At 42.5% G+C, this 21880-nt stretch overlaps 2 protein-coding genes across 6 annotated transcripts in view; both read left to right on the top strand.

Moving 5' to 3' along the window:
• PIK3AP1 (phosphoinositide-3-kinase adaptor protein 1) overlaps positions 1 to 6845 on the top strand; it is a 48507-nt gene extending 41662 nt beyond the window's left edge. For 4 of the 5 annotated variants that reach the window (XM_052799728.1, XM_052799724.1, XM_052799726.1 and 1 more), the window contains 6 exons: positions 535 to 740; positions 2335 to 2407; positions 2745 to 2900; positions 4644 to 4714; positions 4901 to 5010; positions 6230 to 6845. In XM_052799728.1, coding sequence (XP_052655688.1) covers positions 535 to 740; positions 2335 to 2407; positions 2745 to 2900; positions 4644 to 4714; positions 4901 to 5010; positions 6230 to 6284 — 671 coding nt within the window. In that variant the 3' untranslated portion in view covers positions 6285 to 6845. The remainder of the gene's footprint in view (positions 1 to 534; positions 741 to 2334; positions 2408 to 2744; positions 2901 to 4643; positions 4715 to 4900; positions 5011 to 6229) is intronic. The other variant, XM_052799725.1, reaches the window with a different exon arrangement.
• A 4054-nt stretch (positions 6846 to 10899) lies between these two features.
• Positions 10900 to 21880, top strand: part of TM9SF3 (transmembrane 9 superfamily member 3) — a 50233-nt gene continuing 39252 nt past the window's right edge. Inside the window, exons 1-2 of the mRNA XM_052799729.1 lie at positions 10900 to 11112; positions 20778 to 20973. Of these exons, the coding sequence (XP_052655689.1) occupies positions 10900 to 11112; positions 20778 to 20973 (409 nt within the window). The remainder of the gene's footprint in view (positions 11113 to 20777; positions 20974 to 21880) is intronic.

Here is a 21880-nt window from a genome sequence, read left to right as displayed (position 1 = left end):
ATCCTGTGCACTATCAGAGTGCCAGGAACCACGTCTGAGCTTTTATCTCACATGTTGGGAACTCCTCTTTATGTTGGAAATGAGTTACAAAGAGCCAGCATCAGTAGGATGAGTTTTCACCTTTCTGTTTCCGGAGTTACACTGCACAGCTTACCTAGGAAGAGTCTAGCTTTGTGACTGCCGAGGTGAAAGCTCTGTTTTGTGGATTGCAGAGGAGAGAGATGTTTTTGCAGTGAGGAAGCAGAGCACTTTAAGGACTACATTTTGTGCTGTTCACTTAAATTATGTTAAGAACAGAGATTATCCCTGGGACATATTTGCGTACAAGGCTACCTCTCAGCTGGGCTCTTAGCCCTGACAAATAGCAGGATGGCATAAGGACAAAACCCTCTTCTGGTTAAGGGAAACTTTCAGTCTGTAATATTGATTTTTTTGCATCTCTGCTATATCAAGGGTGCTTGAGTTTCTTTGTATTCAGTGAGGAGGGCAGATGCCACAAGTTCATTAATATTTTTGGTGGTGTTCTCTCTTCAGAGACAATAGTCAGGCCTGTAAGGGACCTGTCTCAATCAAGCATATATGATCCATTTGCTGGAATGAAAACCCCAGGTCAACGGCAGCTGATTACGTTACAGGAGCAAGTGAAAATGGGCATACTCACCGTTGATGAAGCTGTACTTCATTTTAAGGAGTGGCAACTGAACCAGAAAAAGAGATCAGAATCATTCCGGTTCCAGCAGGTACAGGTTTATTCCACTGTTTAAGAAATACAGCTGTCTCTCTACGTCTATATCGCAAGCTGTTCAGTGTGGGTACATTTATTTCCTGGTTGGAGCAAGAAGACTGCTAACACAGTCCCCCAGCTACCAGAGTTCTCTTCTGACACAGAGGGCTGTTCCCATGCAGCAACAAGCAGGTTGCTGTTTTACAGATCTGTTTGACTTGCAGTAGTATTGCTAGTTTTTGGAGGTCTGTACACTAGGAACTGGGCCAAATCCAGTTGGCTAAATTACCTTTCTAAAGGTCACCTAGCACCTACCTGCTGGCAGGGGACTTCTGTGATGAACATTTAGCTTGTCAGCTCTCATCCATTTCAGATCAGTGAAGACTCAGTGTCCTGGATAGTGCATTGGCTTTAAAGTCCTATCTTGTAGGTGGTTGGATCCTTCCCTGGGTGTTTGATGGCTTCAGGGCTACCTGTTGTTGCAGCTGGGCAAAGTCTAGCAACAGTTATTAGTGAAAGCACAGTGTTTGGGTGGCTTAGCTGAATGAGGGAGTCATTATGTTAACAGCAGCAACATAATGTTTGGTGGAACTAGCAGTCATAGTTTTAAAATTTGGATTCTCAAGTTAGAGTGGGGCTCCATCTTTAAAACCACTGCCTGCTTCTTTTGGAGCCCTTTGTTCATGCTGCAGTAGTCTGTTCTCACACTTGAGGTGCTGGTCTCTGGTGTGTGATGCTGTTTTGGGAGTCGACAGAACAAAGCCAAGACTTTTCTCCTCCTGATTCTCACTTGGAAGGGTCCTCTCTACCCAGAAACAGTCAGAGGAATCCCTTCTTCTGTCCATAAAGAACGCTGTGCTACTTTATCTCTGCTATAGACATCTACTAAAGTGGCATGCTCTGTGTTCCATCCCATGAGCAGCTTTCAAACTCTCTGCTCCAGATCTTGCCTCATGGTACAGCAGTTGCTCTGTCTGCTTTTCCACCTATTTGGGGTTTCCTTCTCTTACATCTGTACATATTTCCCTGCTGGAAAAGTCTCCCCCCCCCCCCCGCCCTTTCCTTACTGTAAGGTACAGTATGCTGCCACACAATGGTGAAGAGACTTTGCTCCCAGTTACATTTCCAGGTGTCCCCTCTTGCTTCAGTGGGGACATCCTGAATTCTTTCTGAATTGTCCCTGACACTCTGGGATGCGTGGCAGCCTCCTCAGTCCCTGCAGTCAGAATTATTGGTTCATTAGTACAGAAAGGACTGTGCAGTTATGTGATCCTGGGTCTTGTTTCTGTGCCAGTGTCACAGTGGAAACAGAAAATAGAGGGAGTTCTAAACCAAACATGCTGCTTATCTGCAACTGCCAGTGAGTCTGTGAACTTGATCTTACCATACACGTGAACACCTGAAAAAACTTGGCTTCTGAAAGGCACACATGGATTTCTGAAGGGAATAGATTAAAACCTGTTGACACGGTTTGGACTTCAGCCAGGTGTAGCAGGCTTTGTAACAGCTTGGTTGCAAAGTTAGCTTGAAATATAATATTGGTATTGTCAGAAAGCTGCATATCCTTCTTTATTCAAAGCCCTGAAAAGAATATCTTGTGATGTTTCTAGGAAAATCTGAAACGGCTACGAGACAGCATAACCAGGAGGCAAATGGAGAAGCAAAAAAAAGACAAAAGTGCAGGTAACAGTCTCTGATTCTGACATTCCGTGGTAATGAAGCAGCTAAAAATATTAATAGGCTTTTCAGGCAGAAATGTCACCGTGTGTATTGTAGTTATGTGGTATTTTAATATTCACATCTATGTGCTTCTTGGCTAAACCATAGGGAAGTTGCTTTAGTCCTCAATTTTCCAGACTGAGCAAAGGTTGTCCACATCTGTGGAGTGAATCTTGATTCATTCATGTACGGTTATGATCATCCTTACATGATTGTGTTTAACTTTGTTCTCGTGTGCAAAGCTGTCTCTCAGAGGCTATACTTGCTTAGACCCTTCTGAGCTGTTCATTTTCCCTTCCAGATTTGGAAATTACAGTACCCATTCGACATTCTTATAATACTTTAGGGAAACCAGAATGTGGAATATATGAATACACCCCCAGGAAAAACGTTTTCCCACCAAAAAAGGAGTTAAAGCGAGGCGACTGGAAAACAGAAAGCACATCCAGCACAACAAGTAAGCAAACCCTGAGTGTCACCCTCTCTACAGGAAAGCTGGATGGAAAACAATTCTCCAGCCTGACTCTGGAGTCAGCTCAGGGGACAGGACTTCTGTTCCTGAATCCCAGTACTGACACTGCCACCCCAAACCCTGCATGCCTCAGGCTGGCTGTTCTCAAAACTGTAAAAGCAACTCCAGGTACCTCAAGTGGTTTGGGCATCTTGGGTCTGCATCTCTGCAGGAGGAGAAGCTGAAAGCTGAGTGAAAGATTCCCTTGAGCCTTCTCAGGGAAGGCATATCACCCATCTTCAGTTCTTAAAAGTAGATGGCAGCTGCTCTCTTAGAATAAAGAATGCTCCCTTCCTGTGACTCTCAGCAGGCAGTGTGCTTTTCTGGTCTGAAGGGCATAGTTATATTGCAGGCTGGGAACCAGTCTCTACATGTCGTTTCCTCAATTGTTGTAGATAAAAGACAGCATTTTTCACTGGTTACTGTGGGACCTCTTGAGTGACTTGGACAGTCTGCACATTTTTATTATCTTTGGTTTTTATTAGGTTTAATTTGTGCAAATTAAATCCCTGCATTCTTACTGTTACCGCAGACTGAGCAATTCTTGCAGAAATCATTAAGATCATTTTGGTCCTTTGAAATGAAAACTGAGTCCCAATGAGGTTACTACCTTTGTGGCTCTTGGCAAGATATAGCTGGCACACATCCAGAGTAGGTGCCAGAGGCAGCTGACTGAGCCAGTAACTTGCATATAAGCAGTTGTGAGAGAGATGTTAACGAGCCTGTAGAGTTCACTGTGTGCAGCTTGGCTCTCTTTCCCATGGCATGATTGTGAGAATGGACCCTAACACTGTATTTAGCACTCTTAAGTGCTGCTGTTTGTACCAGCTGATGATGAGAGTTACCTCACCAATGCTAGGGAGGGACTGCATTTTATGAGAAAACCTCTCTAGCCTCCATTTCAATGTATAGGTTTCTGAACATTAGTGTCCCAGTATTGCACAGCCCTATAGAACATTATGCATTTATGATTGAAACCAGCCACAGCACTGTAGGATATGTTTGTGAGTGGCTGTGCCCTTCAGAAATGGCATGACTGATTGCAAAAACATTCCCTACTCTGAGTCCATGCAAGTTAAATGGGTTTGCATAAATGGTTGCTGAAGGTTGTTTGAACAAACTTGTCATTTTTAGCTTTGAAATGGACTAGGAAACATTCCTGTGATGAGTAAGGATTGTTGTGAGAGGAGGTGGTGAACAGCTATTGGGAACAATAACCTCTCAAGCAGTCACTTACTCCAGGACTGAATGTGTGACAGTGCTCAGAGCCATCTACCTCCATGCCATTGTTAAGGACATGGGGACTGATAATTTAAAAACACATAAATGTTGGGTGTATAACACTTGTGAAAATATTTACCCGACTTGCCAGCTGATACCAGCACTGGATCCTTTCAGTTAGATTATGGTTGTGAGTATTTAACCAGAACCTGGACCTAAATAGGGCAGAAATATGCTAGAAAGAAAGCAAAACTGAATGGTTTGGCCCTGTGGTCTGTGTTATGTGAAGTGCCATTGTTTGGATCCTGAACATGTGAAAAATAACAGTGGAAATAAATTAATCTAAATGAGCATTAAATGATGTGTGCAAGAGGTAAACATGAGGTTAGAAGGAGTCCTGAGTTAGCGATTTGCAATTAAATTACCAAGATTTAATAATCAGTTTGTTTTCTCTTGCTTTTACTCCAGGTAGTGCAAGTAACCGCTCCAGCACTCGGAGCATATTGAGTGTCAGCAGTGGGATGGAAGGGGACAGTGAGGTAAGCTCTCATCTCTGCTATACACTGGTCCATTGTTCTTAAGTACATGGCTTTGTTTTCATGCAAAAGAAAAGGAGGTCAGGGATGGCAATGCATTCGCAGAAATGGCAAAATGTAGCCACTTCTGTTGTGAAGCTAACAAGAACCAATTCTGCTCGTCTGTAACCTCTTTTCTTCATTTTGTAGGACAACGAAGTCCCAGAAACAACTAGAAGCCGCAGCCCAGTAGCCCACCAAGCAGAGAGGCTGCCTTTCCCAGAAAGGCCTCCCAGAGTGCCTCCTCGAGGTGCAAGCAGGTAAAGCTAAAATGCAGCTCAAGCATGCGCTTTCATAGAATCATGGAATCGTAGAATCATTTAGGTTGGAAAAGACCTTCAAGATCATCGAGTCCAACCATCAACCATGCCCACTAAACCATGTCCTGAAGTACCCTGTCCACTCGCTTTTTGAATACTTTCAGTGAAGCAATATGGAAGCCTTGGGCAGAAAGCAAGGCAGGAAGTTAATCTGTCTTTCAACAAAATCTACCAGACTATTATTTATAAACACACACTGTTAGGAATTGTGAGATCCTTGTTTCTCATCTGTAATACTTGGTGGAATTGGTTTCCTAGTCGGTAACATGCCTATGACAGTGCTGTTACTGCGGTTCACACACTGCAAGGGACAGCACTATTGAAGCACACAATGCTTGCCGTGAGACATTGCCAGGTGGAGTAGCATCCTGCCCCTGGCAGAGATTTAGTACCTGATCCTCCTGAGAAGATCCTCTTGGAACATACAAAGTGTAGTGCAGAGGGAATTCCCTTTTGGCATTCCCTTGGACTTTTTGTCTTTTTACAAATTTCAGATCTCTCCAAAGTGCACTTGTTTACATGTGTGATTGGCCTCAAAGTAAGAACTGCACTGGTTTTAGAAAAGGTGTTGAGGGGTTTTGCCTTGATTTGATCAGACCACCACAAACTTAAGTAACTTGTAAACATTCCTTTAGTCCAACCAGTGCAAGTCTATGAAGTCCAGGCCCCAGAGGCTTATCTAAGTACAGATGCTAATAAAATTCTCTAACTGTTAAAATAGTAATTACTAATGTGTGGGTGCAGTAAGTTCTCTATGTTGGCTTGGCTCTGGCAAGAATATAGCTGGAATTTATCTGTAGTTAGTTTTAAAAAAATATTTTGAATCTTTTGATCTCTTCCTAGTGCTCTTCATCTAATTTTCAGGAGAAAGCTACTATACTATCAAAGTTTTACTCCAACCAAGTATTATAGCATCTCTTTCCAGTAATAGTGGAGTAACTGCAGCTGAAGAACAGAAGAAATAACTTGGACAGGAACAGGGCTCGGGCACCTTGGCATCTGCTCTGTCACTGAATCACTTATAGCCTGATTTTCTTCTTGTATGTCTATTGCTTGTACAGTATTCTTAGATATGATGTTATTGCATGCAATGTGTTGTTCCAGAACCCTATTCTCTACTATTTTTTTAAATTCATTTGTATACTCTGTCTTTTTATAGGCCTGTAAGCTGTGAAGGCTTTTATCCTCCACCTGTGCCCCCAAGAGGTCGCTGAATCTCTCAACATCTGTGGAATATGAGATTTTTCTGTTTGTATGTGTGTTTGTACAGATATTTTTGGGTTGTCTTAAATTATTTATAAGGGGGAGCCAAATGTTTTCTTCTCCTTCTTCCTCCCTAAAGCTCTGGTGACTTTTCCCATGAGTTTCACCAAGACTTCTTGGCCTTCTATAACTTTTTTGCTTGGAAGAATTTTGGTTCTTCGGGACTTCAAGAAAAAGTTATCATGGTTGGGAAGGAGAACACTCGTGTGTCTTGACAGTCCTGCACCAACATGAAGTTTCCCTTTGACCAGGAAAGAACATATGTCCTTTTAGAAACTAAATCCTGATAAGCATTGTTATCAAAACCCTAGATACAACCTACAAGGGCTTTACTGGAAAACATGCTTGAAAAAGTAAAGAAAGTTGTTCGAAGACTTTGTTTGAAGAACACTCATTACAGGAGCAGGTCAATGTACTGCTGTTTGGTGTAACATTTTGGGTACGGACATACTGACCTTTCAGAAGGTGTAGAATCTCCTTCCAGCAATCATTAAACCATGAGAGGATGAGAAGTTGTTTTTATTCAAGAATGTATTTTGCATACAGCCTTGAAAACACCTTTCCCTTTCCTCTTCCCTCCCTGAAAAGGACAGACATTAACAAGGTGTTGTGTGTACCATGAAAATTCCCAAGGCAGCTGGTAAGGGACCTCCTGTATCACAAAACAACTGTACTTAAACCTTTTTTGGGTATGTTGTTACTTGAAACCACATGACTGACCTCTCAAATTAGAGGAAGGAATTGGCAGCAATGCTGTGTTCTGTATGTCTTACATGTGTTCATTGTAGAAGCAATACGAAGGCGTTTCACTTAATGCTCTGGAGTAGTATAGCAAGTCTCCAATTATAAATGCACACACCTCACAAATACCAGCCATGTAGTTAGCCTGCTGCAGTGGAAACACGCAGCCTGGGGGCTGGACTCTGCTTGCTCTACTCTTCCTTTGTAGCGATGTGAATGTGCAACAGCTGTATCCAGGCTTTTTTCTGCCTGAGGGCTTACAAACTTAAGGAGAGCTTCCTGGTTTGGCTCTCTGTATTCCAAATGTAGAAAGCATGTAAAGCAGAAATTAATTTGATTCCTCATCTCAAGGGACTCGAATGATGGAAGTGAACTGTTTTGGTGTATGGTTGGTTGGTTGGTTGGTGTTTTTTTTCCCCCTTCCAGGCCTTGCAATTTTCTGTGCATATCCTGGCCCGTGGGGGCTCTGGTTGTCCATGAGTGATGCAGATGGGAATTCTGTGAGATAATGTTCAGGGCAGAGAATTAAGGATCATTACCAACTTGGTTTTCAAGCCATTCCCCCTCTTCTAGCCCTGAGAGAGACATAGATACATCTGTGTTAGGTGATCCCTCAGGTACAGGTAGGACACGTAAAGCTTCTGTCTGGTCATGTAAGCTCCCCTTAATCTGTAAGAGAGCAGGTGATAGAGTTGTAGCTCCTTTCTCTTGCAGGGTGGCAAAGCCAATGTGTGGAGCTGTAGGAGTGACAGATGGCAACTGTGACTCAGCCAGCACTGAATGAAGGTGAAGAAGCCCCTGCTGCTCTCAGGGGTATAGGCATAAGCTAAATATCATCTACACATTAAACTAATAGGGTATGACTCTAAATACAGTTCATACAGTCTCTCCTTTTGATGACAGAGGGATGCAGGTGTTGTGCTGCAGGCCTATAGCTACAGCGGTGACCTTTTTATCTTTTTTTCTTTTTTTTTCTTCTTTTTTTTTTCTTTTTTAAAGGACCTCAGTGCCTTCTCCAGTAACTCTTGACACTACAGGCTTTCACTGACAGTTTGCTCTTTGTTCACAGTAGCCAGGGGAATGGTGACGTGGGAGTTGCCTTCCTCTGCTCTTCTTGGAACAGAACAAGGTTCCCAGCACTATTTTGTCAAATTGGAAGCAGGGAGGGAGGTTTTGGTGCTGAAATGAGGAAAATGGTAGCATGGATAAGTGAGGGAAACAGGGATAAAAGAAATAAACTAAAAGAGGAAATTCAACAGTTTGGTTGTCTTCAGCTGTCACACATGCTTTGGTTTGCACACAGCTCCCTGGCTTTGCTTAAAAGTTCCCCATGTCCTTAGTGCTGGCTGCAGCTGTGCTCCAGAGCTTGGAGCTGTGATGTGATAAGCGGAATTTATCTGCTTCCACATCTGCCAGGTACAACATAAGGTAGAAACGTAGGATGTGGGGAAAACTGTAACAAGGCAGGAAGGGAAGAGCAAAATATGAAAGTGTGTTATGCAGAAGATTTCCTTTTAAAGCTGTTGGACTGAAGCAGCCCAGGGATCCATCTTCCCCAGCTAATTTTTAATTCTGCACCCCCTGCATGCAATAGCCAAATGTCTTCTGTGGGAGGGGTTTATCTGAACTGTGTCTGAGCATTTGCCTTCGCACAATCCTAGTAACATGGCTGTGAACTTGATTTTTATTGCTAGTACTGCAGTGAGATTGTTTATATCTGAATTGCTGAAAAGTAGCTCCTAACTAGCCTTTCAGTCCCTCTCCCGTTTGCAGCTTAGATACTTCCTTAGTCTGACTTGCCCTGTCGTACAAAAACAAATGCTAGTGGGGCTCTAGTTTGGAGGAGAGGTGAGCTGGGACAGGTGGAGCTGAGAAATAACTATAAATGCAGTCTGTTCAGGCCCCTTCTGCACTGCATAAAGGGGGGAAATCAAAGATCCAGGTGTAGTCTCAGGCATTCCCGTCTTACTGTCCCTTTGTAACTTTTGAATTAGTTGGGGATCTCACTGACCAGTAATCACAGCAAAACTATCACCCTATGAAGGAGAAAAGGAACAGCACTAAAACAGCTTCACTGTTAAATGCAAGTAAACAATTGGGATGCAGGCATTACTTTCAAGTCTCTCGCAGGCCAGCAGAGATGCACCTTCTTAGCTGCCAAAATGCGCGTTCCACATTGGTTTGGTTTCAGTTAGTTGCTTTAAGCCTCTTACGGCTCAACGTATGGAGTCCTTCTATCTGTAGATTCCATTTGTGCTGGTGAGCCTGCGGTGTGTATTGCTTCCGCCCAAGACGAGAAGTGCACTGAAACTGAAGCACAGAAGAGACCAGAGAAGAAAACTGCATGCAACCAGTTTGTTGGTTACTCAAGAATATGCTTGGGGGGAAGAGTGGGAATGAAATGTGTTTCCGTCAAACATTAGAGCTCAAGGACTGAACAGATAATAAAATTGCTGGTAAAAACTAAATGGCCTGGCCACCTGTAGGGGCATCAACCAATCCACCAAGCTCAGGTGGCAGCTGGCCGGCCTGGGGAAAGTGTTTGCTTTTTGTACAGCGTGCTTCACAAAACCCGCTGCAGCAGATGGCTCTGGCTGGCCCTGTTGTTGACTGAGACTTAAGTACTGAATAAACTGAAGATGCTGAAGCCTCCTCTCTTTGTCTCCCAAGGGTAAGCTACTCTGTTTTGGACTGAGATGCGATGACTAGAAAGAAACATATGGTGTTATCAAAGCTGTCTAGGTTTTTCCTTTTTTTTTTTTTTTTAATATAAACAAGGGTTTTGAATGGGTTTTGACAAGTATCTCTACAGGAACGTTGCTTCTACTGAAATAGGAGATTGTGAACGTACTATCAGGAAAAGGCTTCATATAAACGTAGCTTGCTAAAATACATTCAGGGAAGGTAGATTGAATGTGGAAGACCACAAGGGGAAAAGCTTTTAGTGTAGGTGTGGTCAGTGGTAAACAGGTAAGTCTGTTTTTGCATCATTCCTACAAAGCATGGATGGCATTTAACAGCATGGAGCAGCTCCTGTGTTCAACTCCTGTCCTTCACTGTCTTACTTCTCTGTTGGCTTGTGCGATATTTGGGAAGATGGTGTAGTGCCCCCCCCCCCCTTTTTTTAAATATTATGCCTGATAGCCTCTGAAAACTGTTTCTGTATTTGTTCAGTTTAAGAGTTGTCTGATCAATGAACGCTTAATACCGAGAGCTTTTTGGCTTGGGGGTTTTGTTTGGTTTGGTTTTTTTACTTTGGACTTGTACCTTGAGGTAGTTCCAAGGTCACGCACGGGGTTACACGCTTTATCTTAGGCGGTACTGACAGCAAACTTACCACTCGTTCCGCCTGGGTGCCGCTTTGCCGCCTCAGTACCTGCCCCTCGGGCCGGTGTGGCTGTCGGCACTTCAGCGTTCCTTAATTTCTTCTGCTTGGACCAGCGTTGCAGAAAAGGCGGCCGCTTGTTTCCGAGGGTACTTGAACACCGCCCTGGGTCACCTTCTTCTGAATTGATCAGTACGTTATGATTTTATCAATTACAAAACAATTCCACCAATTAAGAAAATAACTCGGGCTTCACCGGGCTCATGCTGAAGGCCGCGGTGTCTCAAACGCCGGCGCTGTCTGGGCATTTCGGGTCCCGACTGCCCGCCTTTTGCTCCCGCCCGCAGCCACCGACCCGCCCGCCGAGGCCGGGCTCCGCCCGTACTCCCGGGCAGCGGCCGCCCCCCCCCGCCCCGTACTCCCGGGCGGCGGCCGGGCCCCCCCGCTCGGCTCGGCTCCTGGCGGCCGCCGTAGGCGCCGCGCTTCCGGCGTGCGGCCGGATGACGTGGCCGGGCGGAGCGGAAGTGGCGTCGCAGGTCGGCGTTGGCGGCGGGGCGCGGGCCGGCTCCGCGGCGGGGCCTGCTGCGTGCGCGGGGACGCCGAGGCCCGAGATGGCGGCGCCCGGGCTGCAGCTCTGCGCGGCCGCCGCGCTGCTCCTCCTCCTCCTCCTGTGCCTGCCGCTGCGCGCCCGCGCCGACGAGCACGAGCACACGGTGAGGCGGGTCCCGGCCTCCCCCGGCGGCGCTCGGGCGGCAGCCCCGGCCTCCCCGCCCGCGGGCCTTGCTGCCGCCGAGGGGCGGCGGCGCCCGCAGCGGCCCCGAGAGCGCGGCCGGGCGGGGAGCGATGGGCCGCGGCCTGAGAGGGGGGCGGTGCCCCCCCCCCCCCGCGGGGCTTCCTTCTTATCTTTGCCGCCGCTCGGGTTGTTTTGGCTGCGCGGGCCGGGCTTCTACGGGATCGGGGCCCGTTCTCTCCAGTTGGGTGCGAGCGGGACGCTCGGGGAAGGGCTGCCGGAGTTGTCTGATCCGGTCGGGACCTCCCTGTGTAAGCCGTTAGCGTGGCAGCCGTGCGGCCGGGTGCGGTAACGCTGAGCTAGCCGCCGCCTCTGCCAGCTTTTCCTGGAGCAGATAAAAGCCGCGGCAGGTACGCGTGCTTTGTTTAAAGAGGGCTGCCTCGCTGTTTGACTTGCGCTCTGCGAGAATAGCCGTTTGTTCCGCCAGGATGTTTGCGCTTGCTTCGGAGCCAAAGTCCAAGCCCGAGCCGGGCTTGCCCGAGCGTGGCTCCGCGCTGCCTGCGCGGTGACAGCCCGGTGGGAACGCGCTGCGGCGTGACAGCTCGCTTCGGGGAGAGGGAGGCATGGGGCGGGTCCAGGCTGAGGGGTAAGGGCAGGACAGGGGGCTCTCGGACTTGGAACGCTGACATGGACCCCTAAGGAAAACGGGTGCATAAAATGCAGCTGACTTGAGCGCTCACCTATTGGTATGAGGATAGGTTTGCAAAAGTGCTTGCAGTATCACCCGAAAAGCATCTCTAGGAAGTAAGTACCAGTGCTTCATCAGTTTCCGATTTTGTATCGGGATGGTGTTAACCGTGGTTTTTGGTGCGGGAGGGTGGAAGTCTGCGCCGTGAGCTGAGATGTGATTGTGGATCGAGACTTTACTGAAAACCGTCCCCGTTTCCTCACAAGTGGAGTGGATTAGAGTGTGGCTGTGATTAAACACAATGTCTGTCTGTCAGAACTTTTGTGCTCTTAAGCAGCCTGGCTGGTGAACGCTTGCTCAGTTTCTTAACATAGCTTTCTCTAGGTGTGGTATGATAAGCTTAATAAGTGTTTTTAATAAAACAGATAAGTAGCATTGATAGTTTTTGTATAAGCAGCAGTTAACTAGGTGCCTAATTCCATGCACTTATGAGACTTGAAAACTGTTTAGGATTGTCTTTATTTTTTAAAAGCTAATGGGATTTATCAGTGCTGTAGTTAATGACAGAAAAGTTAAGCTAATATTGAATACTTTCAAGAAGCAGATATTCTTTGAACTAGCTTAGGTCCCAGTTTTGTTGCTGAACCTGCATTTTAAGCTTAGGTTTCTGCTGAGGTGAAGTGGTTTTCAGCATAGCACTGTGTTTATTTTAAAGGCTCTTTGACTTGAGAGGTTCCTGATTATTCATTTAATATTGGTAGTCCTCTGGGGAAATACGGGTTTCATAAAGCTGTCATTGAATTTATTTACTTTTGAGCTCTCCCTTCAAAAGTGAATTCTGATGGGTTTTAGGTCTTCTGAATTACTACCTAAACAATTACCAATGGAAATTACAAATTACTTTTGAAGGCTTGTCATTTTTTCATCTGAATTACCAATTCTTCAAGATTATAATGCTGTCTCTTGGTTTAGTATTCTCATTCACATGGTGTCCAGTTCAGTAACATCACGTGATAGGTTAGGAATAGTTGATGTAGAAAGACGGTTACCTTTTTTTGGAAGGCTGTCTCCTTGCTTAGATATTTTGATACTTTAATATTGCACAGGAGATTGGAGTGGAAGCATTAATAGCATGGATGAAACATGAACAGGGTTTTGCAGTAGTACACTGATTCTGAGATTAAGAACCTGAAGGAAATGTTCCTTAAATACTGCATTTTAATGAATTTCAGTTTCGAATACGGTTGCAGTTGGAAGATTAATCTTTTTATAACCAAAGTGCTTTATTACATTTTGGAGGCTCTGCTCGCTTTTGGGGAAGTGGAGGGGAAATAGTAATATAGTGGTTCAGGACTTGGTAACTTCAAAATGTAAATTTTCACTAACTTTAAGACTTGAGTCCTATTGGTAGGAATACACACCATTATGCACTGCTGTTTCCTTATTAATGCTTTAGTGTGCAACTTCTTGTGCCCAAGTACTCGGTCATGTCTGGGTGAAGGTGTGTCGTTACATCTTGCCACGGTTTACTTTTAACTGCTGATGTACAGGACCTTATCTGTATTGAGCATGCTGAACATTTAGAAGTACTGACTTAAGTATTTAATGCTCTGTGTTAGTAGGTTAATTTTTTAATTACTGCTGCTATAATACATAATACTATACAATATTTATAAAATAATATACATGTGTGCTATAATATGTATTTTTGTATTAATATAAATTGGAGGCTAATGTTTTATATATGTCCTTTATTTTATAACTGTAGGACTGCATAAGCATATATTATAAAAGGTAATTGTGAGACGACTCCGCTTGAAGCTCTAGGACTATAACTACTAGTGTTTCTGGAGATAGTAGGTATGGATAGCTTCATTGGATCAACAGCTAAATCCTTTATCTTAAATTGGAATTAGTCTTTAAAAACGGTGTCTGCATTTCTTTAGGGAAAGAATAGTATAAATACAATTATAAGATAAAGTCTCGAGTATTTAAAAATCAATAGTAAGTGAAGAGAAATTGGGATTTGACACAGCATTTAAAATCTCCATTATCAAAAGGCAGCACAGCACTGTAACTTCAGACCACAACAGAACAATTTATCAGAAACTAACTGAAAACTTGTCTGCTGATTCTTTAGCTTATTTTCGTGCTTCAGAGCATGTCATGTACCTGAATTTTGCCTGTATTCTGATAATTGCACCATTTTTTGACAGTTGGCCTTTTACTTGTGGAAGTGATAGTATAGGTGAGATATTGGTGGCCTTATCATGATATATGCTGATCCTGCAGAAGCAGGGTTGATGGGCTCCTGCCTGGCCTTTGCTTTCATGTCTTCTGTTGCTAGACTTGTTGGAGTTGTTGATAGAATAGGCAAACCATAAAAATATTCTGAGATATCCTGGGGTTTTTGTTGCAGGGAAATGATCTAGGGAGTAGGTAGCATTTTAATTTTAATGTTGCTTCAGTTTAATTATCAGTGCTCTGTAAGCTCGGAAATACATGACAAGCATTGAAAAATAAAACAAAACCCACCCTATGCTGCATAGCAAAATTCCTAATTTATAATGATCGAGAAAAGCATTTTTGTTTGACATTTAGCCTGATGAAGTATGTTAAAACCCTGAGCCTGTAAAGCTTGTTTAAAATTAATACATAAAATTATGAAATTTATATCGTATCTGTAAATTGTCAGTTAGAGAAACACTGTAGAAAACATTTCAGTGCATGTAAAATACCTTTTTGCATATGAAGTTGTGTGCAGACAAGCAGCCTGATTCCTTCTGAAGTTCTCATGGTTCCATTTTGAAGAGGTGAAGTAAATGTCACAGAAGCAGGATGTGGTGTGCCTGAGCAACCTTGTGCATCTAGGAAGTATAACAGTAAAAGGACTGCTTGTACAATAGTTCCGACTATGCTGCCGGTACAGTTCTACCACGTTTTGGTGAGGCCTACAATTCAGAGAGAGATGAAGAGATGGTACTAGAAATAACCTGCTTTATCTGAAGAAGAGCATGAGGCTGAAATCCACAGTTTAATAAGACTATGGATGTGAGCTGCAAACGTTGAGTATTGTCACAGTGCTTGATGGAATGTCTGTAAGATAGTGGGGACTAGAAGCCGCCTGGGATATTACTTGCTGGTTGAGTCTTATTTGCTGCCTCTCTTATTTCCTGTCCTGCTTCGGCAGCTTTGCTCTGTCAGTAACAGATAATGTTGGTCCTTTTCCCCTGAAAGATGTGCTGGAGTTCAGGGAACTGCATCCTGGAAAGCCTCACTCCAAACTTCAACTTGAGAAAAGGAGTAACATTGTATACTTTCTGAAAGAAACTATCTTGTTATGAATTTATTTTGCTGAATCATCACATAAAATTTGGTAGCTGTAATCCTCTCTGTGCCTCCATCATTTTTGGAAAGTGTTTTCATGGTTTAAAAAAGAGTATCAACAACCTGCCAGTCTCGTATCCTTTTCTGCAGCCTTTCATATACTGACTTAATCTAGCCTTAATTGTTTTATAGAATAAATAGTTCATTTCTAGGGCTACCATGTTAATTTCTATGGTTGTGCAAAGAGAACAGTAAGTTGCTTTCCACATCATGAGTGCCCTCTTGGGTAACAGGAAAGAAAGATGCATGTACTGTGTTGAAGATTGTCTGAGTATTGCTATGCTTGAATAGTTTTTAAACCGTACAGATGTATGGAAATTGTCTTTGTATTAAGCCTCAAAGTGGTGCATACACCCGAGTTTTCAGTAGTTGTATTGTCATGGCAGAAGTCCATGCTTGGCCAGGTCAAACTGCACAAGCTTCATGCCAGTTTAATATTCTGCAGGGGACTAGAAGGGTAGTGTTGCCTTGTTTCTGGTATAGATGGGTTTAATGCGATTTTAGCTGTGACCATATTGTGCTGCTTTGGAACAGGTGTCCCCAGCTGTGACGAGGGTTGTAGCTGATATGTGGTTGCACTTGAGGTGCAGATTGGTCGTCTACCACCTGGGTGGCAATTACGGAAAAAAGTTTCTGAAGGTTTGCCTCCCATTAATCAGATTGTACCAGCATATGGTAGGTAACTTGTGTTGATGCTGAGACTTGTTCAGGCTGCCCCTGTGGTTTTGCACAGTGAAAGATCGTTATATACTTCACATAGTCACTGAAATTACTGAGCTGGTATTAAACTTAGTGCAGAAAAAGATGCAAAGCCAAACTTGCTATGCTTACAGAACAAATACTACGTTTTTCATAAATTCCAGTAAGTAAAAGGTATTTAAAATTGTGTTTTGTAATCTTCACTCATATTTGGAAGTAGTGAACTCTGTGAATTCTGGCATCATTACCAAGTTGTTAAATGCTTCTGTCTGTGAATTTAGTTAGGATCTCTGAGCTATATGCAGTATATTGTGCTTCCATATGAACCAAAACCAGAAGAGCTTGCAGAGATATACCAGGGTAGAGATTGCAGCATCTTACTTGTTGATGGTTTTTGCCTTGATGGTTTTTGCCTTGTCAGTTACTATGTTCTTAATAGGACACTTGTGTCCATCTTCTGGCATGTGAAAAGCTGCCTTTCTGCCATCTAATTCTGTGCAAACAAGTCAGGAAAGAGAATGAAGAACAGAAAAGAATTTCTGAAATGGCAGTACTTCAGTACAGCAAAATAAGTCCTGCATGTTAGGAAGATGTTTGGCACTTGTTTTCATAAGGGATGAAGATAAAAATTGCATTGATGCATAAGTGCAATTCTGGATATTAGATTTATGTCACTCAAATTATCTGGAGTCTACTCTGCAGATCATTGATTTTACTTCAAATTATTTTACCATTTGATGTGTTATTTCGTTACTACTTGCCCCTGTTGCAAGCCTCAGTAGTTTAGATACAGCTGTAATAGGAATAAGTTTGTTTCATTTCTAGAAGTCCTATAGCAGTGATGGGTCAAATAGTGACTCAGGACCCTTATGATATATGGAATGAGAGCAAGAAATTTTTATTTAGATCTCTTACGATGACAGCTATTCTTGGTGAATTTAACTCGTTGGATGTGTGACCTGGATATTCCTGCACATTGTAGCTGACTTCTCTTTTGTTTGTTCTGTACCTGTATTGATAGGGAGTTCTTGATACTTTTGTCATGTTTTCTGGGATCTGGTGGAATCTCAATGAGTTGAAGTATTTTGCTTGCTGATTATGTAGCAGAAGATAAGGAAACTATCACACTTACAGTTGGTTATGCAAGTTTTTATATTGCTGTATAACAATTTTTGAAAGAGACTATTGGACTCTTCACACCATGTCTTATTCTGTGTTGGTTCTGACTATGAGTTATTGCTGACTTGCCTGCTAAGGTTAACAGAAGGCAATAGGATTTTGACTTGCTCTGTTGTGTTCAGAGCTCAGAGGGTACAGTTGAACAGTTGCTTATCAGCCAGTATCAGAACAGTAAAAATAAAAATTCAGGGTTTTTCTGTTTTGTCATTTTGTCCAGTCTGTCTAAGGCTGATCGGTTCCTGATGAAAAGAGAATAGTTTCTTCAATATGTTCTTTCTGCTGAGAATGAAAGGTGGTGCTATGGAGCTGAGATTTTCTTCCTGTTTTCTATGGCTCCAAGTTCTCCACAGTTTGCAGGGGACTCCACATATGCTGAAAGAAGATATAAAAGAGCATGACCGTAGTTGAAACTACTGCAAGACTGACAATGAATGTGCTGACCAAAATCTGACTGGTACTGATACAGCGTACCTGAGTGCTGTGGCTCCCTTGGAACCAGGGCTTTCTTTAGCAAGCTTTAGTTATCTCTCTCGTAGTGTGACGTTTTTGTTGGAAGGTATGTTGTAAGTTAGCCTTCTCTGAACCTTGAAGTCATCATATAGAGGTGACAGAACAGTCCTACGAGATGCTCTAGTTCTTTGTCTTGCCTAAATAAGAATTGTTTTCCTGTAAGTGTGTTGACACCGTTATTTGATGTCGGTGGTTTGATATTGTGAAGGCAGTAGTGAAAAAGAAAAAAGCAAACAAACCCCAAAACAAAAAACCCAAACCACCACAAACTTGAACGCTTTGATAGCACTGAGTTCTTGCCACCAAATTACCCTGCCACTAGGGTAAGATTATAAGGATGAGATATGTCATGACAGGGAGACATATTTAAATGTGAAAGCTCATCTTCATAATTGAGAATGAGCAAAACTTGACAAATGTAGGGAGAAGGACATCTGTTTGAGTTTCTACTAGGCACCCCACCCCACCCCCCCAAATTCAGGCTGAAGTTGCTTAAGCCGGATGTCTTACTACAGTCCTCTTAATTTTGGGAGGGTACTGGGAGCACCTGATGGATTGCAAGTTGCTGTGACTAGCAACTTGCTGATTGTGAGCGAGGTGTAGCCTGGGATGGCTGAGGTGCCATGTTAATTTATGTAGCAGTCCTGAACAGATTTCTCTTGTGCTGTTCTGGGATGGTTGTGAGAAAGGAGGAAGTAATAAATGTAGACTGACTTCTTTGCTTATGTTTGGTTTGGTCCCTTTTCTCTCCAGAGCAGACTGATGGCATCTTGGACTCATTGTGGGAAAAACTCGTAGGCCCTGAAGGAGGGCTAAGCATCGTGCAGATAAGAGACAAGCAAAGACCAAATTTGTTATTGTAGATGTTGTAATTACAATGTAGTTACATTATTAGATCAGAAGATTTAACAAGATTTTGAATAAAGTGTTCTTAAGAAGTTGGTTTCTGTCACTTGATGGTGATCTGGTATAGTTCTAAAAATGCAGAGGTCCAAACTCAGTATGAAGCAGGTCAGAAACAAGAAGCTAAGTAAAGTGGTGCTCAATGCTTTCTTTATTCAAGCCCTGTCAAAGATGAATTCACAGACCTAGGGATGTTGTCATATTCTGTTACTGAAGGTTGAACAGAGACGTAGCTCGGTTCACATGTAAGCTGTTGCATTACAAGGAGTAATGCTAAAGTGGGCTCTTGACAAGTTAAGACCGTTTTGAGAAAGGGCTGAAAATATGTTCTGCAGCTGTTAGAGGAAGAAACAGGAGACGTGCTAGGCATAACAGACTAGAAAGAGATATGGACCAACTTGTCCCTTGCTACATTGGCAAGAGCTAGAGGCAGTATCATAGTGCAGATTCCACTATCTGCTTCTGTTGCTGAGGGGGCTGGAACTGTGAATTTTCTTTCTTTCTTCCTTTTTTTCCCAACTTTCTTTGAAGTTGGACAACTGTGCTGCACTGGTATAACCTTTCTGGTTGCTGGCAGAGAGGAGGAATGTCCACTTTCTCTTGCTGTGTTGTTTACTCTTCCTTTGTTCCTTCATTGACATTCTTTACCTGTCAGAAATATTCTGAAGTGTGTACTCTGCAAACGCGCAGGTTTGTGAAACTGGTAAGTGTTTGGTCTTTGGTGCAACTGAGAATGAAATTGGTAAGATATTTAAAGTTTCAGGTTGGAGATCACTCACATAAGAGGCTGGAATGACCCTTGTGCATCTTTGTAAAGAAAATAGGTGAGGCTTGTAATTGAGATGATGTGTTACTATAAAGGGATTAAATTATTTCCCAAAGCATGTTTGTTTAAAACATTGAGTTTAACTTTTAAACACCTCATCTGAAGAATGTATTGCATTCCACATGTAGCTGATTATTTCTTAAGTTAACCTGTCAGTATGACTGTGGTTATTCAGAATAAATGGAGTTGAAGAACCTTTGTTCATTTGTTAAAAAGGGAAATGCAGAACTGTGTTCAGTATATCAGCTGTGCGCTATGAAGTAGTTAAGGCTAACTAGCATTTGATTTTCTTTGCCTCTCCAATGTGTTCTGTGTTTGCGTATTGGTCTTAAAATGGTACTTTATTCTTCTGTACTTTAAAAAAAATCAGGACCTATATGGTGATTGTGCTTGCAGGTGTGTACAGTTATAAGTAGGGGTTTTTTTCTGCCTTAAAAGTCAGATTGCTTTCCCTCCTAATCTGTTGAAATTATAGTAGGTGAAGAAGTTGTGTTGGGTGAGAGGCTTTGTGGTAACCAGCAAACATGATGCCTCATCCAGATGCATTCAGATATAGTGCAAGTAACGATTTCAAATCGCTTAATTCTCCTGAATTCACGCAGTATTTGAATACTGATAGATGAATGGCTTTAAGGACTTTTTTGTTGTTGAAAAGTTATAAGGGCTTGAAAAAAATTACTGGCTCCTAGCCAAGGAGTAAGTTTTCCTGGCTAACAGTAGCTGTGGAAAGTGAAGGGTGGATGTTCCCAGAAAGAATTTCATGGCAGCCACCAGACTCCTTGCTGTTCTGTTTTTTCACTGTGAAAAAGTTGGAAGCGCATCAAAATACAGTCTTCTGTCTGACTTTTTTGTCTCTTGGCTACTGTAGGTATGCCACAGTTTCATTTTAGTGCTTCCTGTGAGGCGTTGTGCTCTTCTGGGAATTTTGAATGTAATTTATACCATTACAAAAATGAAAAGGAGTTGCATTTTAGGAAAATACACTATACCTATCTTCATGGGTAGAGATGGCCTGATTTATTTGCTGAGGTCTTGTTTAACAAGATGTTAGTCTGATATTTCCTTTCTTTCAGTAGAGACAAGTAGAGTTTTGCTTTTAACTGACGTGTGTTTCCACAAAATTTGTAAAAGCTTATTTATTTTTGAGACTTCTGCTTTTCTCCACTTCTGCTCCTCTATTAAATTTGTATGAATCCCCCTCTTCTGATATTTTGATGATAGGCTCTAAGAAATTGTATGATCAACTAAGCTTTTTTTTTTTGTGTAGGAAAGCCGGCTGAAAATCTTGTTCTACAGTCCCTGCCACCCAAAAGACAAAAGTACTCGACTGTCTTTAAATGTAACTGCTGTCTGTGATTGAACAATCCTGCCTTGCGAGTTAATGTGAATGAGAGAGTTTCTGGAATATTTTTATTCTGCTGAGCTTCTCATCTAATTCAATAACTTTGTCTTTCAGTACCAGGATAAAGAGGAAGTTGTTTTATGGATGAATACAGTAGGACCTTACCACAATCGCCAAGAAACATACAAATACTTCTCTCTTCCTTTCTGTGTGGGATCAAAAAAAAGCATCAGCCATTACCATGAAACCCTAGGAGAAGCACTTCAAGGAGTTGAATTGGAATTTAGTGGTCTTGACATCAAATTTAAAGGTAAGTAATGGAAAGTGCACTTAGTCACTTAAACACCACGAACCCTTAAAACTTGATTTTTGAACTAGAAGAACTGAAAGTTCACTGCTGCTAGCAACTGAGTGTATTTTGTATTGTTGCTTGAAATGCCCTGCAAGGTTGTCTACTAGCACTGGCTTTTCAGTTTACAGTAAATTTTTCATCTGTGTGCCCTTTAAGGAAGATGCTTGCAGCGGATACATGCTTCTGAAGTAGCTGATTACATTTTCTGAAGTAAAACTAAGCTTTCTGTGTGTGAATGATTAAAAGTGTATTTACTAGAATTCTGGAATTATCAGTTCTGAAGATGTAATTTTTTCCTATGATGTTGAATACTTGCAGACTCTGCTGTGGAAAGGAGTAGCAAGGGCTCAACATCTCAAAGTTCTACCTTAACACAAAGTTAATTATTGTATCCTTCTGGTTACTGTCTAGTTTAAAATACCTTAGGCAAATACCTTTATTTTATTGGCTCTAACTCATCATATGCCGGTCAGGATGGAGCTGGTCTGTTTTTTCTGTTGTTTCCTGCCCTCTCCCTCTTTCCATACTGTTCCAGAGTTGACATTTAACTTCTTTTGCAAATACATTTCTTGGTGTTAGGGCTGAGCCTTCTATTGTATAATTTCCCTGTGTGTGTTCTTTGGTCCTTTCAGATATTTGTAACTGGTAGTTGCAGAGCTTCAAATAATAACAGATTCTTTTTGTCTGTATTGAATTTTAACATTTATATATTTAATCCAGTTTGGGTTTCTGTGTATATGTATTTTTTTCCCTAGAGGGCTAGACTTCATTGCATCACCAGTGCTTAACTGGATGAAGAACTTAAGTGTAGTATCTCTTGTCTAAGAATTTGCAGTCAGATGTAAGTTACAAAAGTTTTATTCAA

Source organism: Harpia harpyja, chromosome 10, assembly GCF_026419915.1.
Source record: "Harpia harpyja isolate bHarHar1 chromosome 10, bHarHar1 primary haplotype, whole genome shotgun sequence".
Classification (NCBI taxonomy): Eukaryota; Metazoa; Chordata; class Aves; order Accipitriformes; family Accipitridae; genus Harpia; species Harpia harpyja.
The sequence above is the reverse complement of the archived record's forward strand: the minus strand, read 5'-3'. Positions and strand labels throughout refer to the sequence as shown.